The sequence below is a fragment of the Puma concolor genome, chromosome E2 (assembly GCF_028749965.1).
Source record: "Puma concolor isolate L17-30 chromosome E2, mPumCon1.1.hap2, whole genome shotgun sequence".
NCBI lineage: Eukaryota > Metazoa > Chordata > Mammalia > Carnivora > Felidae > Puma > Puma concolor.
The window spans coordinates 1,365,735-1,382,407 of record NC_141681.1 but is presented as its reverse complement, the minus strand read 5'-3'; the positions used below and the strand labels follow the sequence as shown (position 1 = coordinate 1,382,407).

Sequence of the window (16,673 nt, the reverse complement as noted above, 5' to 3'; positions counted from 1 at the left end):
GGGCGGGGCGCCAACCTCACGTCCCTGTCCTCACGCACGGTAGCCCCGCGCCCACAGACGGGCTCACGAACAGGTAAAGCCTCAGGACGGAGGGTGGTGGTCTCACCGGCCCCCGCGGCCTGGGTGTCCCGGGAGGCCGTCACACGTCACAGTGTCTGCGGTGCGGCCTCGGGAAGCAAGCGCAGGCCCCACCGCAGACGCTCGGCAGGGCAGAGGCCTTCACTGTCCTCAGGCTCAGAAGCAGCCCAGGAAGTCTTCCAGCCCCTTGGTTCTTTCAGAGGCACAGAGCCCCCGCGGTGATCACTGAGGCCCCAGCCCTTTGGGTTGTAGACTCTCTTTCTGCTCTAGACCAATCTTGTTTTTATATGTACTATGTTCAGTTGGGAACGTTAAAAAAATTTTTTTTAGTTTTATGTAGGCTCCACGCCCAATGCAGGGGCTCAAACTCTTGACCCCAGGCACCCCTAGTGGGGAAAGTTTTTTAAGATCAATTTTTTTTTTTTTCATTTTTAAAGGTTTTTTTATTTTTTAAATTTATGATCAATTCTTAAAGACTGCATGTAAGTGAAGGCAAAGCCCTTGATGTGCAAATAAAGAGTCTTAAAAACCACGGAACCACTGCGGTCTGCACACGGCCAGCCTGAGAACGCTGCCCAGAGCCCCAGGGGTCCGTGCAGCGCTACGTGAGCCTGGGGTGCAGCAGGCGCGCACGCTGGCCAGGGGACAGGAGAGGCCCGAGGAGACAGCAGTGTTTTTGGACAGGCCCAAAATGACACGTTCAGGGTTGTCTTTAAAAAGTCTCGGAGGCGGCTGGGGAAGAGAACAAATCGGGGAGTAAACCCGTGTCGGTCTGACCCCGGGCCTGGGTGCATGGGGGGTGGGACAGCGGGGGCGAAGGAGGGACCCCTTCCTGGGTCAACGCTGGGAGCGGCCAGCAGGTGAGGCCAGGCAGGAAGTCTGTTCCAGCAGGACCCCAGGGCCCGCAGGATCCTCCCCTCGCCGTGGGCCCTGCTCTGCCCCCATCTGCCGCAGGACAGCTTCCCGTGGGGCCTCCGCAGAGCAAGTCGCCTGGATACCACTCGTCTCTTATTTAAATTTTCCTCTGAAACAAGTAGAACTCTCAGTGAGCGGAGAGACTGCGTCCACGAGGACCCTGGAGCGGGGCATCTCTCGACACGGCCAGGGTGCTTGCTGCTTGCTGCGTGTCCCGCCGTGTGGTCGCCGCCACCCTCCCCGGCCCTGGCGCGGACTGGGGAACTGAACCAGGCTGGGCTACCTGCGGGATGCGGCCCTTTCCCGCTCGCTGCCCACAGTGCAGCCGAATCCCAGGAGGCCCAGCTCCTCTTGGGAAGCTGCAGACGGGAGAGCGAGGGCCGGGCCCGGACGGTCACCCACCTGACTCTCCAGAGGCATGTTGTAGACCTCGGAGTCCAGCAGCATGGTGCAGGCGCTGAACGGCACCGCCTGGTTCGCGATGGTTCTCGCTGCCCGGCAGTGAACCCGCAGGATCTCCTGCTCGCAGGAGACTATGAGCTTTTCCTGGAGGAGAGCAGCCAGATGAGCAGGGCTCACCCGGACAGACGCCCCGTGCCCGCCGCCCCCTCGTGCCCGCCGCCCCCGCTTACCCGCTCGATGCTGTGCTGCAGCCGCAGCTTCCCCCTCACGGCCTCCTGCTGCTTGAACAGCTCCTTCAGGGGCTCCGCCAGGGAGGGAGGGGGCGCGATCTGCAATCACGGGGGTGGGGGTGGGGTGGTTGGTGAGGCTGTGAACTTGCACCAGGAACACCAACCCACTTGAAGGACTCAGCCCTGAGACGCACCCTCTGGCCTGGCGAGAAGTCCAGGAATGCCTGACCTCTGCCCGCCCGCCCCTAATGGCCTGGGTGCTTTAGGGCGTGGGGACCACGGGAAGGGAAACAGCTTTTTTTTCTAGAACCAAAGGCGGGAGTCCCAGTGGAAAATAAGAAGTTACACAAACCACAGCGACCCCTACTGTTTTCTCTATTTTCCGAACTTTCCATGAAGGTCATGGTGCTCCGTTTTGAAAACCAAAATTTAAACAAAAGGGCAACCAAACACGTCACTGAACAGAAATCTCAGGCCAGATTTTTCTGAACTAGTGACCCAGAAGAGACCCAGCACCTGGATGCTTCCAGGCCAGACGTCCTGCTGGGCTCAAAGCTGTCTGTCCCCCACCCCCCTGCCCCATCAAAGTGCCGGAAGACTGGGCCGTCCAGGGAGGGTGGTGGCCCCGGGGCAGCCGTGCCCCCGAGGCCTCGCCCTTTGAACCTGACGCTCAGAGCCACCTATCGCTGTTCAGAAGACACCCGGTGAAGAAAGAGCCAGCTCAGATGCCACCTTCCAGAACACACGATCCAGTGTGACTCTCGGGGGGGAGGGGGCTGCTCTGAGGTGGGCCCTGTGGGCTGCAGGCCTGTTCTGGGCCCGATGGTAACGCAACGGAAGTCCTGGCTCCCCTCCCAGCGGGTGGGAGGGTCCGAGATGAAGCAAGTCACCTGCGCCTGGGCTGAACAGGTGCTGAGGAGCCCAGGGCGGTGGCTGTGCCGCAGGGGGGCTGTTCCTGGGCAGGGGTGGTGGCAGGAGCCCGCCCCGAGGAAGAGGGTACAATGGGAGAAGTGGGGATGCAGACAGCTAGCTGGAAGGTGGTGTGTGTAGATGGCGGGGTCTGCACAGACACGGGGTCCCTGGGCTCCCAATGCCCACAGTGGGGCGGGGGGGGGGGGGGGGGGGGAGGGAAGCCGCCAGGGTGCTCGCTGCTCAGGGCTGCACGGTGACGACAGTGAGGCCTGGCCTCCGGTTGGCAACCTGGGGCCACTGGGAACACGGAGTGTTACCGGGGGGTGTTAAAAGGGCCGAGCGGAGACCCTCACTGGCAGGGGCAGGCACCGAGCGGCCCCAGGGCAGCCCCAGCTGGAGGTCTGCAGGGCGTAGCTACAGCAGGCAGACCAGCTGGGCGACCGTCGACCCAGCGGACCGAGCGCTGGGCACACGTGCGGTTGGCCAGTCAGGCCCCGGATGAGGAGCGCACGCGGGACGCGGGACGGCCGACAGAGCCCCGCCAGCGGGTCTCCCGCCCGCCTCCGGTACTCACCACGGGGATGTGCAGCTTGCTGAGCGGCTTGCCGTCCAGGAGGTAGGAGCCCGTGTAGGTGACGTACTCGGCGTAGCACTGGGGCGCCTGCGGCGTGATGTAGCAGAGAATCTTGCGCTTCTCCTCGATCTTCTTCCTGATCTGCAAGTACTCGAAGTAGGGGTTGGACCTGTCGCTGTGGTATGGCTCGATGTCATCCAGCTTGATGGCGTCCACGATGGCGGCCAGCGTCTGCTGGATCACCTCCCGCGTCTGCTGCGTGGACGTGTTCATCTGCTGCTGCAGCTGCTGGCCGGAGCGCTGGAAGCGGCGCTTGCGCGGGTGCTGGGCCTGGGGGTCGTCCTCCTCGCAGCAGCGGCCCTTGGCGCGGGGGGGCGGGGCGGGCGCGGGCTCCTTGTCGGCGGGCGGCGAGCTCTGCTTGCTCTGGTTGGCCAGCATCTGAGCCCGGTTCCTCGTCATGCGCTGGGGGATCTCCTCCACCTTGGGCGCCTTCGGGGCTTCGACCGCGGGTTTGGGTTCTGGTTCTGAAGCTTCGGGCTGGATGCCGCCCACGGGTCCCTCGGGGCCGGCCCCGTCGAGCGGGCCGGCCCCGTCCTCCACGTGTGCCTGTGCCGAGCCATCCGTGGCGGCGGCGGCAACGACAGCGGCGTCGGGGGCGCCGTGGGACGCGGCCGGGGGGTCCCGGCCCTCGGCCTCCTCGTCTCCGCTCCCCGCTGGATGCCGCTCCGGGGCTGGCGGTGCGGGCCCCAGGCTGGAGTCCGAGTCCTCGGGGGGGACCCTCCCCTCTGACGTGACCCCTGCCTCTACCGTGGTGGTCTCCGACATCACATCCGGCTTGGGCTCCTCGGGGGGCTCCGGCTCGGGCTCGGCGGGGAGCCGGGGAGCCGCCTGGTCGGGAGGCAGTGCGGGCTGTTCCTCGGCAGCCGCCGCAGGGACGTCCCCGCCATTCGGGACTACGGGGGGCCCCGCGGGGGTGTTTTCCGGAGGGCCAAGGGGAGTCTCTTCTACTGGTTCCGTTTCGACATCGGAGACGTCTTTAGCTTGAAGAGGAAGCTCTGGCAGAGAGAAGGGCCCCAGGTCTAAGTCGTCCTCGGAGCTGGGGAAGCCATCAGGCCAGGGCACCGCTTCCACCTGGCCGAGGGCCGACAGGTCGTGCCCATTTTCCAGGAAGTTATTCTCCACGGGCGCCAGAGCCTCCACCTGAGTCACGGCGGCCAAACACGCAGGCTCCGGGGCCGCGTCGGGGGGCGCGTCAGGGAGCGGTTTGCAGTTGGGGAAAAAGGGCTCCAGCCTGGAAGGAGGGGCAAAGGGGGCTGGTTCTTCCGGGGCGGGCACAGCGGCCGGGACTGTGCCCACCACGTCGCCTTTGGCGCCCTCGAGTCCAGGCTCGGTGGCCGACAGAGGGTATGAGTCAGGGGAGCCCGGGTAAGGGGGCTCTGGGGCGCCGAAGGGCCCCGGGGCAGCAGGGTGGAGGGCCTCAGTGGGGCAGAAATGCTGCGGGGACTCCGGGAGGCGCTGCGGGGACTTAAGCAGGAGGTCCGGCCCCACAGGCCAGCTGACGGGGTTCTCGGGGGCGCCCCCCATCAGGCTGCAGGACAGGGCCTGCTCCGAGGCAGCTGGGTGCGCCCACTCGACGGGGTCCTCCGTGATGACCGTGCTGAAGGGGCCCTCGTCCAGCGGCTCCAGGTAGCTGGGCTCCGGGGGGATGATGGCGGCAGTGGCCTGCTGGTCCTCCGTGGCATCCAGGGGGATGCCCAAGTCAGGCGGAAGGGCCCCCTCCATGGACGGGGCCAACAGCTCCTCTCTGTGCGAAGGGGGGGACTTCGCTTGTAAACCAGAGAAAGCACCCTCTGGGGAGGGGGTGACATTGACCACAGCCGCAGGCGGGCAGTGCAGAGCGTCCGCTTTGGGGGAGGGGATGCCATAGTCCGGGGAGTAGTACCCCGGGGACAAGCAGGCGAACTTCTCGGCAGGACCTGGGGGCACAGGGGCCTTGTCCTCCAGGCGCTGCCCTGGCGAGCCATAAGTGGACGCGGTGGGGACGCTCTGCTGTCTGAACAGCTTGTCCCCAGTGCCGAATTCTTCCTCGGGGGTCCTCCGGATATCGACAGACACCGAGCGGTACAGGCTCGTGCACGGCGGCCTCGTAGGCGTCTGGCTCGCGGTTTCCGAAATCCCACTCGCTGCCACGGAGAACCTGTCGAAAAAAGAGGGGGAGCAGGCGCTGGCGGACGTGCTGGACACGGGCTGGGGGTCCGCGCAGTCGAAAATGAGGTCGGAGTAGTCGTCCGCGCTGCAGGACGGGGTCCTGGGCGTGTGCATGGCCTCCTCGTAGCTGGGGCACGACACCACGGACGCGGGCGTGGGGACCCCGGTGGGCCGGCCCTGGTCCGGCCTCGGGGAGGCGGGCAGCGCCTCTTTCGCGTGCGGCCCGGCCGGCCAGTCCCTGGCGTCCCCGGCCGGCCCCAGGGGGGGCTTGCCGTCGGCGGCCGGCGGGGCCAGAGCGGGCTCCTTGGGCCTCTTGTCCTTCGGGGCGGGGTCGGGCACCAGCGGCCTCCGTGCGGGCACGTCCAGGCCCTTCTTGCGCGCGTCCTCAGCGGGCTTCGCCCTGTCCTTGAGCTTCGGGTCTCCGGACCGGTGCCTCATCTTCTCCATCTGCTTCATCCTCTCCTTGTGCCGCTTGTGCCGCTCCTCGACCTCCAGGTCCTTCTGGGACAGCATGCGCTCGAAGCTGGTCATCATCAGGTCGCCGTCGCCCAGAAGCTTCTCTCTGGGCCGGGCATCTCTCTTGCCCTGGTCTCTGGCTGCCGGCGGCTTATCGTTGCCGTTGCCGACCTTCACCGAGTCACCCTTTTCCTTCTCCGGGTTTTCCTTGAACTTCTCCTTCGGTTTGGTCTCGCTGAGCTTCAGGCTCTCGTCCCGGGACTTGTCTCTGAGCGCGTTTGGAGGGTTGTCCTTGTCTCTGGCTGCGGGCTTCTGCTCGTCCTTGTGGTGCCGCGGGGGCCCGTCGCTGTGCCTGTCCCTGTGCTTCTCCCGCTCGTCCCGCCACCTCTCGCGGTGCCTCTCCCGCCGCCTCTTGTCCTTGAGGGCACCGGCGGCACCACAGCCATAAGGCTTCAGCTCCTTGTCCGCTTTCTTGGAAGGCTCTCTCTCGGAATCATTTTTATCTTTCTTTTCAGCGGCGAACAACTCAATGGTTTTATCTAGCTCGTCCTCTACGTCCGCTTTGGCGCCGTAAGGGATCCCGTAAGCGTCGGCGTCCGAGAAGTCCTTGTCGTACTGGCCGGGGTCCCTCCTGCTGCCCGTGTCCTTGTAATCGTCGCTCTTGTCTCTCTTCTCACACTTGTCTTTCCGGACTCTCTCCCGATCGTGGCTTTTCTTGGACGAGGACGAAGAGTGTCTGTGCCTTTCTCTCTCCTTGACCTTCTCCTCCGGGGGCTCCGTGAAGGACACCTCTAGGAGGGCGCTCAGGCCGGGCTCCTGCCCGCGGTCGGTGAAGCTGTCCGAGGACACCTCGCTGGCCTTGTCGTTGGAGTCCTCCCGGTACGCGTGCAGGGCCTCCTCCTCCAGCCTCTCCAGCAGGCTCTTCTCCGCCTCGGCGCTCCTCGACACCTTCCTGTCCCGGCAGTGCTCCCGGTCTGGCCTCTCGCGGTGCCTGCTCCTGGCCTTGTCCTCTGCGGAGGGCTTCCGCTCCAGCTTCTCGGGAGGCTTCTGCTTGTTCTTCTTTTCCTGGGTGGGGTCGGCCGAGGTGCGGTCCTTCCTGTCCTTGCACTTGTCCGCACCCTCTTTGTCCTTCTTGTCCTTGTGCTTCTCCGGGACCTTTTCTTTCTTGTCTTTCGCCCCTTCCGCGGCTCCCTTCTCCTTTCTCTTTTCTCGGAGCTCTCGATCTTTCTGCTTCTCTGAGTGCTGCCGGTCGGCAGAGTGCTTCCGGTGCCGGTCGGTGTCCTGGGGGCCGTCCGCCCGCGGTGCGTCCCCGGCGTCCCCGAGTCGGAGCCCGCTGGCCGCGAACGCGTCCTTCTCGTCCTCGCTCTCGTCTGTGAATATGTCGGCGATGTACCAGCTCTTCTCTTTGCCCTTCTTCTCGTCTTTCTTCTCAGGGAGGTCCTCGGAGAGAAGTCCGGGGAAGTTCTTCTCCCTCTTTTCTTTCAGCTGGTCAAGAGACGCCTTTCTCTCCTTGTCCCTGTGCTTCTCCTTGGGATCCTTCTTCTCTTTAAAGCATCTGTCAAACTCCTTGTCCTTCTGACCTTTCTCGAGGACAGACTTTTCGCTTTTATCTCTGTCACCAGACTTATCTTTGTATTTCTCTAATTTCCCCCTTTCCTTCTTCTCCTTGTCTCTTGCTGCATGGAGCCTCTCCCAGGGCTCGGGGCCCTTCCCAAAGTCACAGTCGGGCCTGTCCTTGAAGCCGGCCTCGCCAGCCAGCTCCTTCGGCTCCTCCCGGTGGGCCTCCTCGGGCTTGGGCCTGCCATCCTTCCGCTCCTTGGCGGCCTCAAGGGTGTCCTTCCTGTCCCGCCCGCCCTCGGCGGACTCCCTCCGCTTTTTGTCCTTGTCGGGAAGGCAGCCGGGGATGCCCTTATGCTTGTCTGCCTGCTCCTTCCTCCTCTCGGAGCTCTTGTCCAGACAGTCTCTGTCCTTCTTCCGGAAGAAGGCGTCCCTGTCGCTGCGCCTGTCCCCGTAGTCCCGCTTCTCACGGCCCTTGCTCTCCCGCTTTTTTTCCTTGCTGTCCTCCTTCACGGTCTCCAGGATCAGTCTGGCCACGGGGTCACTTTTAACATCCCTGTAGTCTGTCACTGGAGAATCCCAACTGTCGTCCCCTTTGAAATCAAAGGACGAATCGGACAAGTCCGAGAACCACCGATCCTGCTGGTCGTCAGAAAGGCTGAATTTGGTGTCTTCGTTCTCCAGAAACTGACTCTTGTTACAATAGTCATCGAAAGCGGAAGAGTCTTCCCTGTAGACTTTTTCTTTTTTCAGTTTGTCTTTTTCTTCTTTGAAAGCCTTCTCCTTCTCCTTTGGAATCCTGTCCTCCTTACAGTCATTCTTCTTCTCTAGCTTGGCGGGCCTGTCTTTGGACTTTTTCTTTCTTTCCTCTTTGTAGAGCCTCAGTCGTTCCTCTTTGGGAGACTTTTCCTTCACCAGTTTGTCTTTTTCTGCTTTACTCCCACGGTCTTTCTCTTCTCGGAAAGACCTGCTCACATCTTTGATTCTCTTCAGGGCCTTCTCGTCTTTGGAAACCTTGACCACCTCCTCTTTGAAGAGCCATTCCCTGTCTTCCGACTTCACCTTGCCGAGCCGCTCTTCCTTCCTGAAGTGGTCCCGGTCGTGCTTCAAGGCCTTCAGCTTGCCCTCACTGGGAACGTCGCCGTCCAGAAGTATGGCCTTCTCCGGCCGCTGCTTGGAGTCCTCATACTCGTAAGTGAAACTTTTCAACTTGAGTTCCTGACCGACGGAGCACAGCCCTTTCTCCTTGTTTTTGTGTTTGTGTTTTGTTTTGTGTTTCTTGACGACCTTGCCCTCCTTGTCCAGCTTGGGAATGGCGCCGTCCACGCTGGCGTGGAAAGAGTTCTTCTTCTCCGACAGCGTGCTCTGCAGGCCGCCCCGCTTCCTGTGCTCCTGCTTCTTCCTCACGGGCTTCAGCGACTCCACGCTGGAGCCCTCGGAGGAGCAGTCAGACTCGCTCGTCAGTCTCGTCCTTGTGGAGTCTGATAAAGAGCTGACCTCTGACCAGGCGGGAGAAGAGAGGCTTTTCCAATTGTCTGTCCGCCAGTGCCTGGCGTGCTGGTCCGCGTGGCCGGGGTTATGCTTCTGGGCGGCAGAGCTCCCGTGAGACGAGGTGGAGGAGGCGGACAGAGAGCTGAACAGGGACGGGTCCTTCAGCACCAGTGGGGACTCCTTGAGGCAGCCAGAGCTCCCCACCGAGTCCCCGTCGTCCTCCCCGCTCTCCGAGGACTCGCTCTCCGACTCGGAGGAGCAGAACTTGTCATTCCTTTTCCCAAACCGCACTTCCTTGCCTTTTGTCTCCTTCTTTCGCTTCTTTTTCACTTTATTTTTCTCTTTCTGCTGCTTGGAATTGGAAGGTTCCCGCGTTTTGTTACCGGGCAGTATCGTGTGTGCCGAGAGCCTCAGCTTCTCTCCTGTCCCCACAGTGACACCAACGTCCTCCTCGTCTGACGTGTCTGACAGGATGCGATGAGCCGCCTTCTTTGGTGCAATCGTGTTATTTTTAGTGTAACTTTTCACTTCCATTTTGGGTATAGAAATAAAACTATTTGATTTAGTTTCTTTTCTGTAATCCTTTTTCAGTAAGTGTTTGTCGTCCACTGGAGGGACTCTGTCCTGCTCGTCATCCTCGTCAAACTCGTACTCATCCTTGACGGGGGTCACAGTTTTCTGGGGCTCTGGATTCTTAGCCTTGTGCTTCAGGCCTTTTTCAAATTCAGAGTCTGTGTTATTGCCGTCAACTGAACTAGAAGGTGCGAACGACGGGGCGTCTTCCTCCTCTGAGCTCTCTGCTGGGAACAGGGAGGAAGAGGTCAGAGGCAGAGTCACAGCGACCCTACTGGACATGCACGGGGATGGCGCTCTGCAGACGAGGCGGGGGGGGGGGGGGGGGGGAAGGGGAGGAGAGACAGCTCTTCGCCTGATTTAGATAAAGCGGAGGCCAGCCACAGGCAGGAGGAAATGAGAGAGAGATCTGTGTGAGGGCAGGGCCGGAGGACGAGAAAACCCTGGGGGCGGGGTCCCGGCCGTCCAGAAGCTCCCCCACCCCAGCCGGCACACGCGGTGCGGCTCCCGGCCACTGACCGGTCGAGCTCTCCTCGCTGGACGTGTAGGTCCCCTTGCCCAACAGGAGATTCACCATGGTCGGGGAGTTGGCCACCTTCAGCGGCGTCTCGCCTTTTCTGTTGCTTTGCTGAGGGTTCCCGCCATACCGCAACAACAGCTTCACCACCTACGAAACAGCAACCGGCGGGTCAGGGGCTTCCTGAGAAGCACGCGACGCGCCCCCGTGCCGGTACAACTGCAGCCGCTTCCTAGAGTCCTGTGCTCGACCAGACAACGGCCCCCCACCGCCACAGCACGGCCCCCCACCCCAGCCGAGCACGCCGCCGCACGGGGGAGGTCTGCGCTCCCATGCAGAGTCCTCCCCATCGGTGGTGGGCCGACCACGGCAGGGCCCACGGGGTGTGGAAAGAAGGGCTCTGGAGGTCTGGTGGGGAGCGGGGACTGACAGAACAGAGGAAACAAAGAGCGAGCTTCTTCCAAGTAGGTTTATTTTGTGTTCTCGTTTATTTTAGAAAAGAAGATTGCCTCTTCCGTGCCTTGACACAGTAAGGGGGGGGTCCTGTGAATGACAGACACAGTCCAGGTGACCCCGCGGCAGCTCTGCTCAACTGTCTACAGCCGGCAAGTGTGCTTCACACACCCGGGGCGGCCGACTCACTGCCCTCAAGTGCAGGTTCAGTGCTGTCTCGGCCCCAGTTCGGACACTGCAGTGTTGAAACAATCTTTAACCAGGAACACCCCGTCGCTCGTTCCCGCTTAGGACGCCGCGGCCTCCCCCGACCAGGACCCCGCTTCCCGGGCACGGGTTTCCCACGGCTGCTCTAGCGAATCACCAGCCCCTCCGTCTCGCCAAGTCTGCAACGGGTCTCGCTGACCCTACAGATGTGTGGTGTTGGCTCCTTCCTTTCCGTGTGCGTGGGGTCCCTTGCAGTGGTGGGACTGGCCCTGTGTCCCTGCCGTCTGTCTGCCTGCTGAGGGCTGTCCCAACTGCTGGAAGCCACCATGTCCCTCGGCCCCTTCTGCCAAGGCTGGCAACGCGGGCGAGCCGCCCTCACGGTCTCCTCCCTCCTGGGGAAGGGTTTCTGCTACACGGACCCCAGAGGGCACTGGGCCCGTGGGGATAATCGAGGGTCACCACTGCATGATCTTTTGCTTACTCCCATCCGTGAAGTCCCCTTACCACGTGAGGTCACATATTCACAGTCCCAGGATCTGGACGGGGATCTCTCCGGGGGCCGCTACCCTGTACCCCTCCCCGTATTTCCACAGTCTGTTCCGTAAGGTAGTTTTACAAGGACAATTACAGAAGTACAGAGATTCAGAGGACGACCCTGTCCCTCCCCACTCTGTTGGCTGCCAACGTAGCGCCAGACTCGTGTCATCAATCCCTCCCCCACCCTGGGTACTCTAGTGGGTCCCAGGCATTTCATAAACTTTTCTAGCATTTCTCTAAAAGGACCCTTAAAAAAACAAAATAACCACGATGCCTTTATCTAACCCAAGGAGCTAACCAAGAGCCCTGACGTCAAGTACACAATCTGTGTCCGGACTCGTCCGGTCACCGTGGGCATCTTCTCATTCACAGCCCTCCCCTGACTGTGTGACTCATCATCCTTCGACTGCTCGCCACTCGCTGGGTGCTGCTAGTTCCCTGGCACCCGCCCAAGGCGACGGGGCAGAGCAGCTACAGGAGAGCGTCAGAGGTGCGTTCCGGTCTACAGGCGCTGTCCTCGCCAGGCCCCACTGTCCTTCCTGGGCCTCTTCACGAAGGTCTGGTAATGACCACAGCAAGAGCCTCGCCACCTCTGCGTGTCTCCTGCATCAGACCCAGAGGCAGCCGTTTCCCCAAGGGGGCTAGTCCTCTCGGGGAGGCCGTGCGCTTGGGTACTCGCTGCTCCCAGACTGGTTACGAGGGTCCTCCCGTGTACGGACTACACCTCTCTGTGCTTCATCAACAGGAAATGCCACAAGGACAAGGACAGTGCCGGCAGCAGCCCATGAATACCCCCCTCCCCCGCTCCCCACCGCCGTATGATCATCCAGCTGCTAAAACCTAGACATGCCCGCATGACCAGAGCAGGGCCCCGTCACACGGAGCAAGAGGTCACCCAGGTGCTGACCCAGGATGAGCAGGTGGGCTGGTCAGAGAGGACGGCTCTGGTGGGGGGGGGGGGGGGGGGGCAAACGTGCAGGACAGTAGGGACGGCGGGACAGGGAGCGACAGGATGACGTCCAAGGCGGCCAGCAGGCCCGGCGGGGGACGTGGGTGCGGGGAGGCACCCACCTTGTAGTGCCCGTTGTTCGCGGCGTCGTGCAGGGGGGTGTCGTCGTCTAGGCCCTTGGTGTTCACCTCTGCCCCCGCGGCCAGCAGCTGCTTGGCGACGTCGTAGTAGCCCCGGTTACACGCCTCGTGCAGCGCTGTCCAGCCTGGAAACAGACACTTAGGACCTATGTTATTTAATCCTCAAGAACGCCACTCCTGTCCCGAGGCAGCGCCCTGCGCGGAAGGGCTACAGTCCCGGGAAGCCCTGAGTGTCCTTTGCCGGGGCGCCCCGTCTGCCCCGCGACGTGCAGCTCGCTAACCCTCCAGGTTCACCCTCTGCGGGCACAAGCTGGGGTAGGGGACTCGTCGGGGGTGGCAGGCTCAACCCAGCGTATCTGGCAACACACGTGGAGGGCGGCCGAGGGGGCTGCGGGCAGGGTGGCAGGGTCTGTGACCACAGCTGCAGGTTTGGAAACGTGCCCCCTGGGCAGCACGTGGCCGAGGCCACGCGGGGAGGCCTCCTCCGGCGGCCGTCTCCACTAGAGCCTCGACAGGCCACCCGCAAATGTGTGCGAACGGGGCCACCCTGTGGACACAAATTCCAGGGCTTTGGCACATCTCGCCTTAGGAAAATTGTATTTTCAGAGAAGGTGCTACATTAGGTTTGGGTCAGAAACCCCATCAACTAGGGCAGTGGGTGCAGTCTAGACAGGTTCGTCACGGAGACCGCTCTGCTGGTCTCATGTTCCACGCGCTCTCGGAACAAACGGCTGTGGAATGTGCCGATGCTGCGGCACAGAGCAAGCGTCCTGTTCACACCCGGCAATACTCCTCCGTGACCACACGGCCCTCAAAGCAGATAAAGCTTGGCTGTCTCGGGCCGGGGGAGGAACACCTACTTCCGGCTTAAATGAAAGGGCCCTCTCGGAGACATTTCTTCCCTGGGGGGTGCGGTCCCCAGGCTGCCGGGCACCGAGGCAGGGCCGCCTCTCCCTGAACGTGCCAGGGGCGTGACTCCTCTTCAACGGAACTGGGGTCTACACAACACAGCAGAGTGGCATCTAAAAATTCCCCCAATTCTCTTAAAGATAATAAAAAATAAGAAAACGATCTTATTTCGAAATACTTTCCGAAACATCAGTACCTCTTCCTCAGCAGCAACAGCACATCACCCTGGTCTAAGTGCGAGGTCTGCCCGCTACCCCCAACTCCTGTGCGCAACCACCCCCCCCCGCCCTCCGCCCGCCCCCAGCTCCACCCCTGGACCCCAGGCGGGGCCTTCGGGGCACGCGGGGTGAGGGCGCCCGTGAGCGCTCACCTGCAAAGTCCTTGACGTTGACGTCCGCGCCCTCGCCGATGAGCTCCTTGATGCGCCGGGCGTCCCCGCGGATGGCCGCGCGGTGCAGGCGGGTCTCTCCGCGCTCGTTCCGCTTGTTCACTTTGTCTTTGGTTTTCGAGGCGGAGTTCGGCGTCCCCTTCTGACACACCGTCGACTGGGAGGGGTGCTTTGGTGTCGTGTCTACTGCAGGCCAAGGAGAGGACAGGCAGGGCGTCACCAGGCCTGTCCCGGTGACAGAAGCCGCCGGGCCCTGGGCCGCTTCCTCGAGGCACCGGGGGCTCACCTGGGCTGTTGGCGGACTCCTCGGCAGTCATCTGCATGAGGAGAGCCACCTGCTGGCGCTCGGAGAGGGGGTAGCCGGCTCGGATCCCAGACAGCCCCATGCCAAACAGCAGCCCGGCCTTCCGGGTGACGGGCTCCTTCTTAATCCTCTTGCGCTCAGGACCCTGCTTCTCTGTGAGGCGGTGGAGGAGACAGGGGGACATTTCATGCCACGCGGTCCTCAGGACCCGCGGCCTTGCCTGGCGTCGCAGAGCCCCCGCCTCCCACCTCACAGCTCACAGGGAAAGGGCGAGAACAGGGGCGGCAGCACCGAGCCGCCCGGTCGTCACCTCCGGCGGTAACAGAGACAACTCCAACACCTCGTCATCAGCCAATGAGGCCTGCCCCGCCTCGGCCCCCACCGGCCGGTCGCGACGGCCCGCCGCACGCCAGGCGGTGGGACGGCCCCTCGCTGGGGCCCTGGCTCACGCGGGACAGGTCTCCGTCCGTTCAGTGCACGTGTCCACACTCCGGTTCCTCCTTCCCCGTCCCGCCTCCACACAGTGCAGATATAAATGGCAAACACAGTTCAGAAACACATAAAAGGTCGAGGCCGACTTGTCAGTACTGTACCTTTCTTCTTGCTTCTAGGGACCTCCATTTCAGGCCATGGCCCTTCGAGGAGCGAACCAGCCTTGCAGTACCACGACATGGACTGAGCTGGAGGCATCTAAAGGCATCAACACAGAGCACTAACCAGACACGATGGAACAGCTCGGCCGTTCCGTCTCCACCTCCTCGGAGCGCACACCTCCTCCACTGGTCTGACCCCTTACAGAGCTCCCTGCCGACCCTGAGCACAGACACACCGCGTGGCTTCTCCGGGAAGAGGCGGGAGGAAGGGACAGAAAACACCCCCCAGACTCCGTGAACCCGGAGCCAAAGCTCACTGTCCTCCTTCGCCCTCGTGCCCCTCCTGCCGGGGATTTAGGGATCCGCCAGGCGCCTGGAGCCCTCCCCACACTGCCCCCGTGCGTGCTGGGTGGGGCCCTGGTGTGGGGGCCGGGCTGGCTAGGGGGTGTTCTAGGTCACACGGTGCAAACTGCAGCCAGGGAAGGAGGGTCACCATGGGAGACTTGGGGTCCTGAAACTCTCCTCGGGGGAGGGGGGCCTCCTGCTCTCCACTCCGCACGTCAGAGAGGACCCCCTCCGGGCCCTCGGCTGGCTCACTGGCTCTGGTTTGCCCTGGGGAGGCGGGTGCTGTCTGGGAGACACGGACCAGACAGGCTCCCGTGCGCCCCGCCTGCCCGACTCCAGGACAACATCCCCAGCCCACAGATGTGTCGTTTTCCATTTTCTCAAGAAGAGTTTTCTGTGAGCTACTTCCTTAGAAAGTACTGCGATCGGCCCTTTCAGAAACCACACTGTGACTCGCTGCAACACAGGCTCCCCAGGCACCCCGGCCACGATGAGTCTCTAACCAACCCATGAGGCCCGGGCTCGAGAAAGGAAGAAAGCTCCAGAACGCTCCTCATCTGTGACCAAGGACCCCAGCTTATCCACCCTGTCCCCTGTCCTGCCTACAAGCTGGCAGGCGCAGGGGTGAGGCTGGCAGCCTCCCCGGAGCCTCTACACAGGGTGAGGAACCACACATAGCAGCAGCCCTGCCCGGTGGCCCCACGAGGTCCCGAGAAGTTAAGCCACACTTTCGCAGTCACTCGGCGCCATCCCACCCAACCCGAGCTTTCTGGAACACACTCCCCGAATCAGGGCATCGGGCTTAAAAGTTCTCACACGGCCGAGTGCTCCACTAACCTCCCCCCCTTCTCTATGGTGACCGCTCTGCCCTGGCTGCTCCTTCGCACGGCCTGAGTACAAACCATGACAGAAACAAGGCCCACGCCCCCAGGACACACGAGCCGACCTCCTGCTCTATGACACGGACACAGATGCCCCACCAGCTCGGTGTCTCCAACACGGGGCCCTGGTGTCAGGACAGCAGCAGGAAGGCACGTGCACACAGCCCTGCTCCGCAATCAGGACCCGATATTCCACCCGGTCTCCTAGGAACCACCGCTTGGGTCTCCAACCACAGAGCCTCCAGCCTCTCAGGGCCCCTGCGCCTCCCTGGGGGCCGCGGAGAGGGGAAGTCCGCTGGAGGAGGGAGACAGCAGAGCTCAGAGAAACACGTGCCACACGAGGATTCCTGCTCATGGGGACATCTGCAAATTACACTAAGTAACTTCAGAGGACAAGGCCGGTGGCCCAGCTCTGTTCTCTGGGGCAGGCCTAGGGAGGTGCGAGGCTGGGTGTGGGCAGCGCGTCCTCAGAACAGACCCCACAGGACCCTGAGGTGCCAGAGGGACCAGGCACAAGGGCACTGCAGTCACTGTCTTCAAGTGACAACACAGGCAGCAGACTCCCTAGCGGTCGGGGGTGGGGGTGGGGGGGTGGCGGGGGTCCCAAGAGACACCCTTCCTGGGAGTGGCAGCCGAACACCTCCACAGCCTTGCGCCCAAAGGGCTTTCTGCGGCAACAGACCGTCCCCCACCGCGGAGCAGGACGTGATGGCACCACACCAGGCCCGCGGTCTCAGGAAGAGACTCAGTGTGCCCGCCGCACCGGGCCTCCCTCCCCTCTGTGGCCAAGAGCCCGGCTGAGGCTGGACGATGCTCAGGGAAGCGGAAGGTACTGACTCCCTCCTGGTGGGAGGGGCCTCGCACAGCCCACCTCCCCACGCAGGTCTCGGGGGCGTTAACGGGAGGATGTCTTCCGAGTGTCACCACAGGAAAAAGCCCCCAAATAGAATCCCATCTTCTAAGACACCCTTCTCTCCACCAGCCCCCACACCTCCCGGTACCCAGAGGGCCTGAGTCCAGCCAGGTGGCGTGTGGCCTCGGGTGCGGGGGGCCC

At 62.6% G+C, this 16,673-nt stretch overlaps 1 protein-coding gene across 23 annotated transcripts in view; it reads right to left on the bottom strand.

The window, feature by feature from the left end:
• ANKRD11 (ankyrin repeat domain 11) overlaps positions 1–16,673 on the bottom strand; it is a 181,286-nt gene that overhangs the window by 2,810 nt on the left and 161,803 nt on the right. For 14 of the 23 annotated variants that reach the window (XM_086688608.1, XM_086688610.1, XM_086688607.1 and 11 more), the window contains 7 exons: positions 13,783–13,953; positions 13,479–13,682; positions 12,182–12,324; positions 9,916–10,063; positions 3,112–9,623; positions 1,626–1,724; positions 1,396–1,539 (listed from right to left, as the gene is read on the bottom strand). In XM_086688608.1, coding sequence (XP_086544734.1) covers positions 1,396–1,539; positions 1,626–1,724; positions 3,112–9,623; positions 9,916–10,063; positions 12,182–12,324; positions 13,479–13,682; positions 13,783–13,953 — 7,421 coding nt within the window. Of the gene's footprint in view, positions 1–1,395; positions 1,540–1,625; positions 1,725–3,111; positions 9,624–9,915; positions 10,064–12,181; positions 12,325–13,478; positions 13,683–13,782; positions 13,954–14,393; positions 14,491–16,673 lie in introns of all 23 variants that reach the window. The other 9 variants (XM_086688614.1, XM_086688617.1, XM_086688625.1 and 6 more) reach the window with 4 other exon arrangements.